At 42.1% G+C, this 16,412-nt stretch overlaps 1 protein-coding gene across 1 annotated transcript in view; it reads left to right on the forward strand.

Moving 5' to 3' along the window:
• Positions 1–6,039: 6,039 nt before the first annotated feature.
• The window catches only part of LOC135469755 (WASH complex subunit 5-like), a 31,647-nt gene continuing 21,274 nt past the window's right edge, over positions 6,040–16,412 (forward strand). Inside the window, 8 exon segments of the mRNA XM_064748339.1 lie at positions 6,040–6,387; positions 7,009–7,115; positions 7,647–7,731; positions 8,675–8,775; positions 11,448–11,570; positions 12,047–12,272; positions 13,665–13,778; positions 14,583–14,766. Coding sequence (XP_064604409.1) covers positions 6,160–6,387; positions 7,009–7,115; positions 7,647–7,731; positions 8,675–8,775; positions 11,448–11,570; positions 12,047–12,272; positions 13,665–13,778; positions 14,583–14,766 — 1,168 coding nt within the window. The 5' untranslated portion in view covers positions 6,040–6,159.

The following is a 16,412-nucleotide window of genomic DNA, read 5'->3' on the forward strand; positions in this document are numbered from 1 at the left end:
TCCCATCACAGTATCATTTCCCCTTCCATCACAGTATCATTTCCCCTTCCCATCACAGTGACATTTCCCCTTCTCATCACAGTAACATCCGTTCTTCCCATCACAGTATCATTTCCCCATCCCATCACAGTATCATTTCCCCTTCCCATCACAGCGACATTTCCCCTTCCCATCACAGTATCATTTCCCCATCCCATCACAGTATCATTTCCCCTTCCCATCACAGCGACATTTCCCCTTCCCATCACAGTATCATTTCCCCTTCCAATCACAGTGACGTTTCCCCTTCCAATCACAGTGACATTTCCCCTTCCCATGACGGTAACATCCCTGTCCCATGACGGTAACATCCCTGTCCCCCCTTTCCATCACAGTAACATTTCCCATTCCCATCCCAGTGACATTTCCCCTTCTCATCACAGTAACATTTCCCCTTCCCATCACAGTGACATTTCCCCTTCTCATCACAGTGACATTTCCCCTTCCCATCACAGTAACATTTCCCAATCACAGTGACATTTCCCCGTCCCATGACGGTAACATCCCTGTCCCCCCTTTCCATCACAGTAACATTTCCCATTCCCATCCCAGTGACATTTCCCCTTCTCATCACAGTGACATTTCCCCTTCTCATCACAGTGACATTTCCCCTTCCCATCACAGTAACATTTCCCCATCACAGTGACATTTCCCCTTCCCATCACAGTGACATTTCCCCTTCCCATCACAGTGACATTTCCCCTTCCCATCACAGTAACATTTCCCCTCCCCATCACAGTGACATTTCTCCTTCTCATCACAGTAACATTTCCCCTTCCCATGACGGTAACATCCCTGTCCCCCCTTCCCATCACAGTAACATCACTGTTCCCCATTCCCATTACAGTAATATCCCTCCTTCCCATCACAATAACGTTCTCCCTCCCCACCACATTGACATTCTCCCTTCCCATCACAGTAACATCCCCCCTTCCCATCACAGTAACATCCTCCCTCCCCATCACACTGACATTTTCCCCATCCTATCACAATAACATCTTCCCTCCCCATCATGACGGTAACATCCCTGTCCCCCCTTCCCATCACAGTAACATCCCTGTTCCCCCTTCCAATTACAGTAACATCCCTCCTTCCCATCACAGTAACGTTCTCTCTCCCCATCACACTGACATTCTCCCTTCCTATCACAGAAACAACCCTCCTCCCCATCACACTAACACCCCTCCTTCCCATCACAGAAACAACCCTTCATCCCATCACAGAAACAACCCTCCTTCTCATCACAGTGGCATTCCCCCTTCCATCACAGTAATATCCCTTTTTCACATCACAGAAACAACTCTCCTTCCCATCACAGTGACATGGCCCCTTCCCATCACAGTAACATCCCCCTTTCAATCACAGTAACATTCCCCCTTCCCATCACAGTAACATCCTTCCTCACCATCACAGTAACATCCTTCCTCACCATCACAATAACATTCCCCCTTCCCATCACAGTAATATCCCCCTTCCCATCACAGTAACATCCCCCTTCCCATCACAGTAACATCCCCTTCCCATCACAGTAACGATCCCCATTCAATCACATTAATATCCCACTTCCTATCATAGTAGGGTCCTCCGTGGCTCATTTGGTTAGCGCGCTAGCGCAGGGTAATGACCCAGAAGTCTCTCACCAATGTGGTCAAGTTCAGCTTATGCTGCCTTCCTCTCCGGCCTTAAGTGAGAAGGTCTGACAGCAAAATGACGCAGAAACAACGCAGAAACAACCCTCCTTCACACCTCCTGAGAGGTGAAAATGATTATCATTTCCACCTTTCACGAGAAAAATATTTATGATATTCAACCTTCACTGTGCAATATTCTATTTGTTATTTTGACAATATCATGATTTAAGCAAGTTTAAGCTATAAACCTTCAAAGACTTGTATAGCCTATATAGTGTGACGACCCATATAACGTCTTGTATGACGTCGTGTCTTGTTGTGTGAAGTAGAAATGTTAAAGCTGACTGAACTGGCATTATGGCGTCAATCCGCTGAGCTCAGATTGGGACGTCATAAATTTTTTGACGTCATGGCGCCTGGGTGTGTAATAACAAAAATGATATCTTGTATCCCGTTCACACGGCCAAAATTGAAACCGGATCCTATCTGAACTGGTTTAAATCGAAGCCAGTTGTAAACATGCGTGTCTTTACACGACCATGTGGACAATCCGGTTTTAAGCCAGTTCAGACATTTGTCCGTTCACATTTACGCGAGTTTAGTAATTGCAGTGTCATCCTGGCCTCCATGTACCCGGGGCATTTAATCCAGTTGCCATTCACACGAAGCGGATAAACCTGCACAAGTCCTGAATCTGGCTTAAAGCCACGTCGCCTGCAGGAGCAAATAAACCGGACTAATTCCCCCCACTTTGCGTTCACACGAGCGGCGTCAAACTGACTCAAAGCCACTTTCAGATTTAAAGTAGCTTAACTTCACCTGTGCGAACAGGGTATAACTGAGTCAGTGAGATATGACTTAAATTATCAGTGATTAAAATCTTTACATTTCACCCATATATAAATAATCCAGTAGGAATAGCCTATCACCTGGGCGAGACCCCTCCTTCCCTGCACCTCAGGTTCACAGTATCGCCCTCGGTCAAAACACGTCAAAGTCGGAGACGCCAGTCTAAGGCTTATTAAATTCCACACCTATTTGTCTGAGTATATAGCGGTGTAAACACCGGTGCCACGCCAGTTACCAACCAACGTAATGTTCTACTAACCCGATGTTACAATCAAGTAATTTGATCGAGAAATGCCTCTCCGCAAATGTAAGTGGTTGTAGTTCTTGATGAATGCGTTTCAGATGTAAAGGAAAACTTGGAACATGTTTTCCCAAAAAAATCGATACGCCAATACCAGTGATGTGATTCCTGCTGCACAGTCGATTCGGAGCCCATTAATCGTTACTCCATACACCTGGAACTGCAAGGAAATGTACCGGAGCCAGCTATGAAAGTAATCAATACATTCCAACTATTTTTAAACGGACGTTTGTGTTCTTACGAGACAACGTAACGTTGTACAAGAAAGAGAAGCCATTTGCTGTAATTTACTGTTTCCCTGCCGAGGAACCTCCCTTTTGGCATTTTCACGTCACCTTCCCTCACTGCAACTTTCCAACCATTCCTAGCGATACAATGCCAGAGTTTAATTGGACGATATTTCACTGCTTCCATGCTATAAAGAAGCCACCATTTCACTTTTTATTTCAGCATCAGCAGTTTTCCCACCAGTTAGATTTACTGAGGACGATCCTTCTCTCTCCTGATTTCCTTCCAAGGCAGGACAATTTGGATTATATCTTAATGATGGAACTTACCTTATGTATGGCTTGATCTGTTAGTGAAAGCCATGCAATCAACCTCCATTACCGCTGTTTACCTCTTTAAATTCATATTCTATTAAGCAATTTTCAACAGCCATAGGTGTAGATGTACTTGACAAAAAACAATTGTTTAGCCAGTATGTTGCCTTTCAGTGACAAATTGAAATCTTTAGATTTAAGAGACAAGGACAATCCAGTTTCCTTGTCTAGACAGTTTCCACTCGTTAAACGGGAAAAGATTGTGCTAAAGATCAATAATATGTGTCCAGTCTTCGTGTCGTGATTGTACAACATTCAGTTTATCAAACTAGAATAATGAACTCAATTGTCTCAAACACACGCAATCTTACCAGAGCTGATGTTTTATCTCCTCTATCGTGCTTGTCGGAACGATCCCATTTAGCACCAAGACCTGCACCGTCTCCACTTGCATGTACATGAGCTTTGTCTTCTTCTCCGTCTAGGCCTATACCCTGGAACCTTTTGAAACAACACGATAAACGTACACGTTAATTATGTACTAAGGAAATGCAATGTTGCATGTTTCTGCCGTATTTAGAACTATCTTAATTAACCTGACACAATGGCGGCACTTAGTACTCGTATATTTAATGAGTACACGCTTCCAATTTCTTTGAACGACATTTAAAGCATAGACATACAGACTATATGAACACCATTTTCTTCAGCGAAGTCGCGCATAAAACAGCCCCCAGTCTGAGTAATTCTCATATGTAGAAACGTATTCTGGGTTCAAGTTGTCACACGTGCTTCAGCACCTATCCGAAAAACTATACAAAGCTGTGCACAGAGAATAATATACCAAAATAGCGAGCTATAAATCGTTATGGTTACCCAGTGGTATAGGTTTATAACAATGACATTGACACACGTACAACAGCTCACATTCACACCACGAGTGCGTATATAGCCTGTCTGCTATGAGTCGAACTGATGTGTTGAGAGAGTGTATGGTTCGGTACTCTGTCCATAATCATGGAACTTACATTGCTGACGCCCTGTAGCAATATTTCAAAACTGATTCCTTATATTTTATTTTCTGGGAGATCTGTTTTGCTTCTTTTCACCAATACATACATATAGATGTTATGGTACTGTTTTTGTTTTTTTTTGTTTAGTTTTGTTTTTGTTTTTGTTTTTTTCGGAGTAAGCCTACTCCTCTAAAATCATATTCTGGAAAAAAATTTTATGAAAAAAAATTATTCTTTTTGTCTATAATTGCCTTGGAATTTTGTAAACACCCCTTTTATTTTGACTATCTTTTGACCGTTTTATATAGGGCATGCATGGTACGGGGAGTGGGCATTCATTCACGTCCATATTGTTAATGCTCCCACCTTTAACATTGCGATTATGCGTATGTGTTCCTACTGAGGACCGGGCCGGATAGCACAGTTGGCAGAGCGTCCCCTTCCGGAGCGGTAAATCCAGGATCAATCCTGGGTTCAGTCACACCCAATACTGTACAAGAGGAACTTGTAAATTCTTCGTTTTGCGCTCAGCATGAAGGAGGGTGTGTAACGACTGATTGAACCGTATCAGTATAATGGCTCTTGCGGGGCGGCTCAGTGAAGCAGCACTAGATGAAAGAGCGGCGTAAATCCGCCCTGCAACAAGGAGGCACACTACATACACCCTAAGGATTCCTTCGTCGTCATATAGACGTTTTTCATTTTTTGTCATGAAATTCCTGTCTGCGGTGCATCTCCCCATATATGGTTTAAATTTTTCTAATATGAAAACTGACATAACACCACTGGCCGCCGTGACTTATGTCAAGAGGTCGACAAATAATTTTCAGTGATAGGCATTGGGATGGGACACAACACAGTTCCTTTAGAGTTACGCCCCCTTTCGGTTGGAGGCACCCAACCGATAGATGGCAAAATAATAGTCACATGATATCAACATGGAAGAGGCGTGGAGTGTAGCAACCTGATATTTTCTGGTATATTTTCTTATTAATCCTCTTTCACTGCCACTGATTGAATGTAAAAGTTGAATGCTGGCCAGATATGTAGATTTTCGCATACGTGAAATCATTATGGGCGTGTGCATAAAGTTGGAAAGGGCTATCACCATCTGTGAACTAAACGCACTGACGCTGACAGTTACTGAGCTCGAACTTGCTTAGTCTTGGTCGGTTGTATGTGACCAGCAAGATTTTCGGTACCGGTGCAAGTTGTAGTAGTAAAACCGTAGTTGGTCCTCTGGCACAATGTTTCTGTCATATATCTTCGCACTTTAGCCAAAATCCATGGAAAGAATACAGAGCAATTCACTTCCTAGATCTACTTAAAAAATTAAATTAAACGCCGAGATGTATTTTCAACAATTTACATGTACCTGCCTCAGGGATTATCATTGAACACTGCTGAACTGAAAAATCCAGTCGGTCCATAGCATTTTGCGGTATAAACGTTATAAATAGATATAACATTTACCAGGTGCTCTTTCACTCCCACTACAACCTCCATGTCGCTTCTGAGTACGACTGGTTAACAAAATCTGAAAGGGTTAAAGAGTATAGGGTATTTGGTCTTATGCAATGGTTGTTGTTTAGAATGTTTGTCTCATTGGCACTCCTAAAAACTGACATGTTATGTTATATTTTCAGATGATGATAATACATAGTCTGTGGCACAGTCATGCATCACATGGGTACCCAAGCACCTCTAAAATTCCTGAGATCAAAGAAGAACTAGATTGTAGTGACTTATCTGATAGACCCAACTGATCGAAACTACACATCACCATGACAGAATTCCTGGCAGAAAATAACCAGTGTGGTCAGACAATTCTGCGGCTTGTGGCTCGAGGCAATGCTATCATTGCGGAATTGCTGAGGCTTGCGGATTTCATCCCACCAGTCTTCAGACAAGAGCAGGGCCGCCCAGATCATGTCAAATACGCTGACCTTATTTGTGACTTTAGTTACTTCAAAAGTGCTGAGTACTTTGATAACAGGATAGACTCAAAAGCAGTAAGATTTTTTTCATGCCTGTTTTGGCTTATTCACAAGTGGTTTTAAAGAGAAAGTAATAATTTATTGCGCATTCAGTTGGAAAATAGAATTGCAAGGGTGGGCCAGAATCAAAACCTTTAGGAGAGGTATGTTTTGAAGAATTTAATGGATCAACAGAGAAGAGATCAGAATTCACCGAAGAATGCAAATATCATACACATAATTTTTCTTTTCAGTTGGAGATGGTGTATTATATTTTACATAAAGTGTGAAATATTGGATTTTAAAGATTATTTTCAAAAATATGTATACTAATCTGATATAATGATATCACAGGGTGAATTTGACATTATTAGTATTCTGTGTGGGATATCTAACATGTTAGGTAATATATCATGCACAGATTAAAACAAATCCATTGTGTTTGTCCCACTTCTGCGCATGAAATTTCTAAACAGCTCATGACAAGATTAGATGTTACCCCTCGTAGGGTTGTAAAGGCTCATTGGCATATACCTGTTCATTGTCAAGGAAATTTTAAATGTAGCTTGTAACACTGACATCCAAAATTTAGGTAAGTGGATATTTAAGTTATTCAGTGATTCCCATTCTACTCCGCTTTTCCTATTACTTTTGCAGGAGCTTCAAGACTTGGATGAAGAGTTTCGGGAAAATCACATTGAAATCTTGACCAGGTTTTACCAAGCCTTTGCCAGTGTTCATAAATATGTGTCTGATTTGAACAGGTAGGTTATGTAAGGTATATGTAAGGATATGTGAAATCTAAACATGCCGCCAAACTCCAACTGGAACTTTTGCATTGCTGACTTTTGAAAATGTATATATAGGGACAATATCAAGGCAGATTTATCCCAGGACTGTACACTATACCATCATTAAATTTATCTTAGGAGATTATCCTGTACCATCTACAGGTAGACTTATCACAAAACTTTAACATATACCACTTGTGGATTCGCCCAGTACACATTTTTTTATGTTACTGTTTTGCATGTTACTAAAGTGGGTGGCATTTGAATTTTTCCATTTACATGTATGTTACTATAGCCCACTTTATCACCACTCACCAACCCTCCTGCATGACTTCCAGATACATGTAGGTAGTGTGTACATGTAGGCTATATCTGTAAATGTCAAATGTGGGAAAGATTATCTGTAACTTTTGTAAAATATTCCTGAGCTTTTGGTGAGCCACTAACAGGAGTGCTCCTCTGTGACTACAGTATGAATTGATTTTGTTTATACCCCTGTTACAGATTCCTGGAGGATTTAGAGGAGGGTGTGTTCATACAGCAAACCCTGGAGAGTGTCCTGGTGAATGAAGATGGCAAACAACTACTGGTAATGACTTTCTGTCTCAGTTAACAGTTATTGAAATTAACACATCATTGTTAACATTAGAATGAACTAGTAGCTACTTCAGACTGCTACAAGGTAATGCATTGTACAGATACATGTATATCCGAGATGAAAGCCCACTTTGACAAGCATTATTCTTCGCTACTTCTGACGTGCAATTGTAAGCAGATGATCATTAGTCATTAGAATCAGCTACTACTTCAGGCTGCCACAAGGTGTTAATGCATTGTACAGATATATCTGAGATGAAAGGCTGCTTCATCTAACATCCTGCCTCGTCACTTTCTGCGTGTAAATGTAAGCAGAGGATTGGTAGTCATTAGAATCAGCTACTGGCTACTTCAGGCTGCCACAAGGTGTTAATGCATTGTACAGATATATCTGAGATGAAAGGCTGCTTCATCTAACATCCTGCCTCGTCACTTTCTGTGTGTAAATGTAAGCAGAGGATTGTTATTCATTAGAGTGAGCTTGTAGCTACTTCAAGCTGCCACAAGGCCAGTACATGTACCTTTTATCTCAGATTTCATCAGTAAAAGGAACTACCTTGTGGTAGCCTATAGTAGCTAGCTCATTATAATGATTATTATTCATATTGGTACTAAAAATATTTTTAGCAAAGCTCAGGTGCCAATTCCACGAAGCCAGTTTTGACTTAAGTCAAATTTTAGAGCTTATTTTCAAACCTTGTAAATTAAAATTTTGATTGCCTCGTCAATGTTATCTAAAGAAAATTGTCTGAATATTTCAACTTCTAAAACCAGAAACTAAGCATAGTGACAATGTCTTAAATTTTTACTTAAGTCAGAAATGTCTTCATGGAATTGGCCTGTGATCTGATTATGAAGGCAGCTGCAACATTCAGTTGACCGAAGAATTTCATTACCAGAATAAGTTATACATGGTATTCTTTTTGTGTTGACAGTGTGAGGCAGTGTACCAATATGGTGTGATGTTACTGGTGATTGACATGAGGATAGAGGGCCTCATTAGAGAAAGGATGCTTGTGTCGTATTACAGATACAGGTAAGCTCTAGTGACTGATGTGAGGATAGAGAGAGGATGCTTGTGTCCTATCACAGATACAGGTAAGCTCTAGTGGCTGACATGAAGACTGAGGGCCTCCTTAGAGAGAGGATGCTTGTGTCCTATCACAGATTCAGGTACGCTCCAGTGACTGACATGAGGATAGAGTGCCTCATTAAAGAGGATGCTTGTGTCCTACTACAGATACAGGTAAGCTCTAGCGACTGATGTGAGGATAGAGGACCTCATTAGAGAGAGGATGCTTGTGTGCTATCACAGATACAGGTAAGCTCTAGTGACTGATGGGAGGATAGAGAGTCTCATAAGAGAGAGAGGATGATCGTGTCTTACTACAGATACAGGAAAGCTTTAGTGACTGATGTGAAGATAGAGTGCCTCATTAGATTACAGATACAGGTAAGCTCTAGTGGCTGATGAAAGGATAGAGAGCCTCATTAGAGAGAGGATGATCGTGTAGTATTATATATACAGGTTTGCTTTAGTGACTGAGGTGAAGATAGAGGGCCTCATTAGAAAGAGGATGATCATGTTTTATTACAGATACAGGTTTGCTTTAGTGACTGAGGTGAAGATAGAGGGCCTCATTAGAGAGAGGATGCATGTGTCCTATGACAGATACAGGTAATCTCCAGTGACTGACATGAAGACAGAGGACCTCATTAGAGAAAGGATGCTGGTGTCCTATGACAGATACAGGTAAGCTCTAGTGACTGACATGAATACAGAGGGCCTCATTAGAGAGAGGATGCTTGTGTCCTATCACAGATACAGGTAAGCTCTAGTGACTGATGTGAGGATAGAGTGCCTCATTAGAGAGAGGATGCTTGTGTCCTATCACAGATACAGGTAAGCTCTAGTGACTGACATGAAGACAGAGGGCCTCATTAGAGAGAGGATGCTTGTGTCCTATCACAGATACAGGTAAGCTCTAGTGACTGATGTGAAGATAGAGAGGATGCTTGTGTCCTATCACAGATACAGGTAAGCTCTAGTGACTGATGTGAGGATAGAGTGCCTCATTAGAGAGAGGATGCTTGTGTCCTATCACAGATACAGGTAAGCTCTAGTGACTGACATGAAGATAGAGGGCCTCATTAGAGAGAGGATGCTTGTGTCCTATCACAGATACAGGTAAGCTCCAGTGACTGATGTGAAGATAAAGAGAGGATGCTTGTGTCCCATCACAGATACAGGCAAGTCTTGCATGGTCATTGCTGAAAACACACAGATATACATTCATACATGATTATTGGAAGTATCTACATCTACATGTAGTTCCCGATTGGGTGGATGTAAGATTTGTCAGGTACCTAGATGTACGATGTGGTATGATTGTTAACAAGATTCTGATTTCCTCGTTCATAATTACGCCAAAATCCTGTATTCCCATTTACATTTACAAGTGGAAGTTGGCTGTAATGGGAAAGTTCCTTGCAGGTAAATAATATGTATTCTATAACCCTTGACCATTACATAAAAAAATGAAAATATGAAAATCCATGAAATCCAACTATGAATCTCATGTTTTACTTTCTTTAGAAATGCTTATATGGTGACGTAAATAGAACAAACAAGTCTAAAGAGGGATGTTTTCTCGTTGACAAAAAGAATGGATAGATATCACGTGTCAGGTGTAACAGAACAACATCTCGCAACAGTGTTAATTTCATTCAAGCCTTGGCGAAAGGTATTGATGTTACAGAAAGGTTAACAGAAGTAACCAGTGTGGTTAAAATTTGCAACTTTGTATTTCATTCCCGGTGAAGCAAATATTTCACAGTAAGATCGAATGTATGTACTAAACATCATCTGGCAGCAATGTTTATTTCACGCTGGGAAATGTGCCATTGTCAAAAATTACAAGCAGACCAGTACAAACGATTGTTTCACTGTTCAAAACAGGTCACAGATTATTTTCGACAGCCACATTTACAATCAGGTTGACACCCGTTCAAACTGAAATCAGTGACCATGCAGGTGGGCACACCTTTTGTTTAGAAGTACATGTAATGGTTTTACTTAGTGTGTATGACATCATACGCCAAGCACTGTGTAGAATAACTTTGCTCGGATTATCCAACATTACTTTGTCTGGGTGTGAAAGTCTTCACATGACTCAAGTTTTTCTTATTTAATTACTTATAACCGACATTAAATATTTTGGAGAGGGTTATAGAATAGAAATAAAGTTCCTGCTATGGGTGTCTAGCATCAGTTTTATAATCAATAAGGTGGACAAGGTTAAAAAATTGTTAGGTCTTGGGCTACAACCTAAAAGAATAATATCGTCCACGTTATTGACTGTCAGTGCCACTAGACACTCTTACCAGGAACATTATTTGTTAAATATAGTAGATACTAACAAAAAGTTAACAGTTAAATGCTACCAGGGGCATTGCTAGCCTAGTGGTTAAGTTGCCTGCTTTTCAATTGCTAAGACATGAGAATCAGGTTCAAAATTGACCTTGACCTTGGGAGTGTGGGACCTTGGTTACAATAACTGGTTGACAACACTCATGTGGCCATTTGAAGTCTAACCTTTGTCTCCATCAGTGTATACTTTGATCAGTCATTCTGCACCTTATTATTGAATTATGCATCTATTGTATACATGTATGTGTTATTAACTGATTCCATATTGTGTGTTGCAGTGCCCAGAAGGCAGTAACTGCTGACTCCAACATAGATGATGTGTGCAAACTCCTGAGAGGTACAGGTTTTACAAATGCACCCGGGGCAAAGAGGCCCGCTCAGTACCCAGAGAGTTACTTCAGGTACGTGTACTCACATTCTTGGCTGTCGTGTTAAATACAAGCAGTGGGTCTTAATATGGTTGAAATCATCATGTTTAAAATCTGCTAACCTTCTGCTATAAAAGGAAGGATATATAGCACTTTAATATGTATATAGACATTATGACTAACCTGCTACAAGGAAATCCTCCACCACCCCTAGTATGGCGTAAATATGGATCAAAAGCAAGCAAGTGGCCAGTCAACCCTTTCTATGTAATTGATTGAAAACATTATCAGAACAATATGGTATGCATACTGCAGTCACTGTTGACTGTCTATAGAAAAATAAATGGAAAATTTGCAGTAGCTTTGACATACATGTACAAGTTTTCCCAAAAAGTCAATGTCATTTTCCACTCAGGCTCCTTGTCAAATGCATTACCCCTGCTGAAAGATTAGCAGACAGACAGAGCCAAAACTTTAATTTGCGCTGTAAACTGTTTTCTTGTTGTTAGTCGTGTTCCTGTGAACCAGGACTTTATCAGCATGGTGATTGGTCGGCTGAGATCAGATGACCTGTACAACCAGATCTCAGCGTACCCGTTTCCAGAGCATCGCAGTACAGCTCTCGCCACCCAGGCCAGCATGCTTTATGTCATCCTGTACTTTGACCCTGAAATTCTTCACAGCCAACAAGCCAAGATGAGAGAGATTGTGGACAAACACTTCCCCGATAACTGGGTAAGTCATTCCTGATATTTATTTATTTCATTGGTGTTTTAAGCTGTACTGAAAAATATTTCACTTATACAGCGTCGGCCAACATTATGGTGGGAGGAATCATTCCTGATAATCAACATGACTCCTAGAGCAGGGAGAAAATCGGCACCTAGATAACAAGCTATGGTGTCCCTGATAATCAACGGAACTCCTAGAGCAGGGAGAAAATCGGCACCTAGATAACAGGCTATGTTGTCCCTGATAATCAACGGAACTCCTAGAGCAGGGAGAAAATCGGCACCTAGATAACAAGCTATGGTGTCCCTGATAATCAACGGAACTCCTAGAGCAGGGAGAAAATCGGCACCTAGATAACAGGCTATGTTGTCCCTGATAATCAACGGAACTCCTAGAGCAGGGAGAAAATCGGCACCTAGATAACAAGCTATGGTGTCCCTGATAATCAACGGAACTCCTAGAGCAGGGAGAAAATCGGCACCTAGATAACAGGCTATATCGTCCCTGATAATCAACGGAACTCCTAGAGCAGGGAGAAAATCGGCACCTAGATAACAGGCTATGTTGTCCCTGATAATCAACCTGACGTCTGGAGCATGGAGAAAATCGGCACCTAGATAACAAGCTATGGTGTCCCTGATAATCAACGGAACTCCTGGAGCAGGGAGAAAATCGGCACCTAGATAACAGGCTATGGTGTCCCTGATAATCAACGGAACTCCTAGAGCAGGGAGAAAATCGGCACCTAGATAACAAGCTATGGTGTCCCTGATAATCAACGGAACTCCTGGAGCAGGGAGAAAATCGGCACCTAGATAACAAGCTATGGTGTCCCTGATAATCAACGGAACTCCTAGAGCATTGAGGAAATCGGCACCTAGATAACAGGCTAAGTTGTCCCTGATAATCAACCTGACGTCTGGAGCATGGAGAAATGAGCACCTAGATAACAGGCTATGGTGTCCCTGATAATCAACAGAATTCCTAGAACATTGAGGAAATGTGTACCTGATAACTGGCTATGCTGTCCCTGATAATCAGTGTGACTCTTGAAGCATGGAGGAAATGTGTACCTGATAATGGGTACACGGGTTCACGTCCCTGATAATCAACAGGACGCCTAGAGCATGGATTCAAGTATATAGTTCTCTTGTAACTCATGAAACAGCAGTGCTCTCTTTCTACTTGAATAAAAATGACAGCTGTGATAATTCATGGTTATGTTATTGAAATCTCTGATATTGTTATTCGTAAACATATAGGGCATGACTGTGTGATGAGTTGAAAGCTTTGCATCCCCATGTTGCAGGAGAACCCCACTAGTTAACCATTACTTTCAGACTTCACCAAACCACACTTTTGCAAATTTCAGTGATGTATGTGTTTGTTATTCAGGTGATCAGTATTTACATGGGTATAACTGTGAACCTGGTGGATGCCTGGAGTCCATACAAGGCGGCCATCACAGCTCTCAACAACACTTTACAACCTGGGAACATTAAGGAGCAGGTGAGGCAGATAACCCACTGAGGGGATAGGTGGGGTGAGCGGGGCTTACTTGATGCTTGTTTTATTCTTGTCTCAACACACAAGGCTCAGTCCCAGCCCAGACCGGCAGTTTTCAACGATCCCCACACCTATTTTTATCAAGGCCATGTTTGTAATAAGTGGCTGACAGTGCATGTTGAGGTTTTTGTGGATGGGGGGTGAGGGTGGGGGGGACTATATGTACATGAAGTTAGTTTATGATATCTTTCTTTCCGTACATTGAGCTCAACTCAGCAGATGAAAGCTTGTGCGCCACAGTTGGGATAGTTCACCAGTTTATACTTTAGGTGGTTTGCATGAACTTGAAACTGAGTGTCTACATACAAATGAAATATTCCTTTTCTTTACATCTATTCACCAAAAGATTTACAGTGTCCTTATCAGTGGGGGCCACCTTGGCCAAGATGGCTAGCATGCCAGCGCAGTGCAATGACCCTGGTGCCCCTCACTATTATGCGGTCGCTGTGATTTCAAGTCTATCTCATATTGGCTTCCTCTTCAGCCATACATGGCAATGTCTCCCAGCAACCTGGGTATAATCATGGGTGTCCTCTGGGCTGTGCCCACTTTTTTCCCACGATAATGCTGGTCGCTGTTGTATAAATAGATACAAAGGGTATGGATACTTAATTGACGATGTCTTGATATTAACTGTAAATTTTCATAGTAGCATAAGCATAGTCGTAGGCCTTTCATGTTGAAGGAAAACTTTGTGTGGAACTTCCTTTATAACCATAAGGCTTTCTCTCTTGACTTTGTCTTCAGTCACTGAAATACTCAAGGAAGATTGAGAAGTTGATACCTGTGCTGGAGAAGAACCTAAAGGAAGGTGTGCTGGTGGAGGAGTATGTGTTAGACCACATCCCCAAACTGATGAACATCATGAGAGAGAGTAACGTGACTCTACGCTGGATGATGCTACACACAGCTGCTCTAACCCCAGGTAAGTGTGCTCATGACTTAGGGAGGAGTATGTGTTAGACCACATCCCCAAACTGATGAACATCATGAGAAAGAGTAACGTGACTCTACGCTGGATGATGCTACACACAGCTGCTCTAACCCCAGGTAAGTGTGCTGAAGACTTAGGGAGGAGTATGTGTTAGACCACATCCCCAAACTGATGAACATCATGAGAGAGAGTAACGTGACTCTACGCTGGATGATGCTACACACAGCTGCTCTAACCCCAGGTAAGTGTGCAGAAGACTTAGGGGGGAGTGTGTGTTAGACCACATCCCCAAACTGATGAACATCATGAGAGAGAGTAACGTGACTCTACGCTGGATGATGCTACACACAGCTGCTCTAACCCCAGGTAAGTGTGCTGAAGACTTAGGGAGGAGTGTGTGTTAGACCACATCCCCAAACTGATGAACATCATGAGAGAGAGTAACGTGACTCTACGCTGGATGATGCTACACACAGCTGCTCTAACCCCAGGTAAGTGTGCAGAAGACTTAGGGGGGAGTGTGTGTTAGACCACATCCCCAAACTGATGAACATCATGAGAGAGAGTAACGTGACTCTACGCTGGATGATGCTACACACAGCTGTTCTAACCCCAGTAAGTGTGCTGATGACTTAGGGAGGAGTGTGTGTTAGACCACATCCCCAAACTGATGAACATCATGAGAGAGAGTAACGTGACTCTACGCTGGATGATGCTACACACAGCTGCTCTAACCCCAGGTAAGTGTGCTGAAGACTTAGGGAGGAGTGTGTGTTAGACCACATCCCCAAACTGATGAACATCATGAGAGAGAGTAACGTGACTCTACGCTGGATGATGCTACACACAGCTGTTCTAACCCCAGTAAGTGTGCTGATGACTTAGGGAGGAGTGTGTGTTAGACCACATCCCCAAACTGATGAACATCATGAGAGAGAGTAACGTGACTCTACGCTGGATGATGCTACACACAGCTGCTCTAACCCCAGGTAAGTGTGCTGAAGACTTAGGGAGGAGTATGTGTTAGACCACATCCCCAAACTGATGAACATCATGAGAGAGAGTAACGTGACTCTACGCTGGATGATGCTACACACAGCTGCTCTAACCCCAGGTAAGTGTGCTGAAGACTTAGGGAGGAGTGTGTGTTAGACCACATCCCCAAACTGATGAACATCATGAGAGAGAATAACGTGACTCTACGCTGGATGATGCTACACACAGCTGCTCTAACCCCAGGTAAGTGTGCAGAAGACTTAGGGGGGAGTGTGTGTTAGACCACATCCCCAAACTGATGAACATCATGAGAGAGAGTAACGTGACTCTACGCTGGATGATGCTACACACAGCTGCTCTAACCCCAGGTAAGTGTGCTGAAGACTTAGGGAGGAGTATGTGTTAGACCACATCCCCAAACTGATGAACATCATGAGAGAGAGTAACGTGACTCTACGCTGGATGATGATACACACAGCTGTTCTAACCCCAGGTAAGTGTGATCAGGAGCATCATCACACAGGATTGAGGGGAAAGAGGAGAGTATAAAACTTAAGTTGTCTGCCCATCTGTAGGTCTTTAAGTATTACAACTATTTCCAAGCAACAAGCTTCATAAACTTATACCTTATATAATAATATATAAGG

This window comes from Liolophura sinensis, chromosome 7 (genome assembly GCF_032854445.1).
Source record: "Liolophura sinensis isolate JHLJ2023 chromosome 7, CUHK_Ljap_v2, whole genome shotgun sequence".
Classification (NCBI taxonomy): domain Eukaryota; kingdom Metazoa; phylum Mollusca; class Polyplacophora; order Chitonida; family Chitonidae; genus Liolophura; species Liolophura sinensis.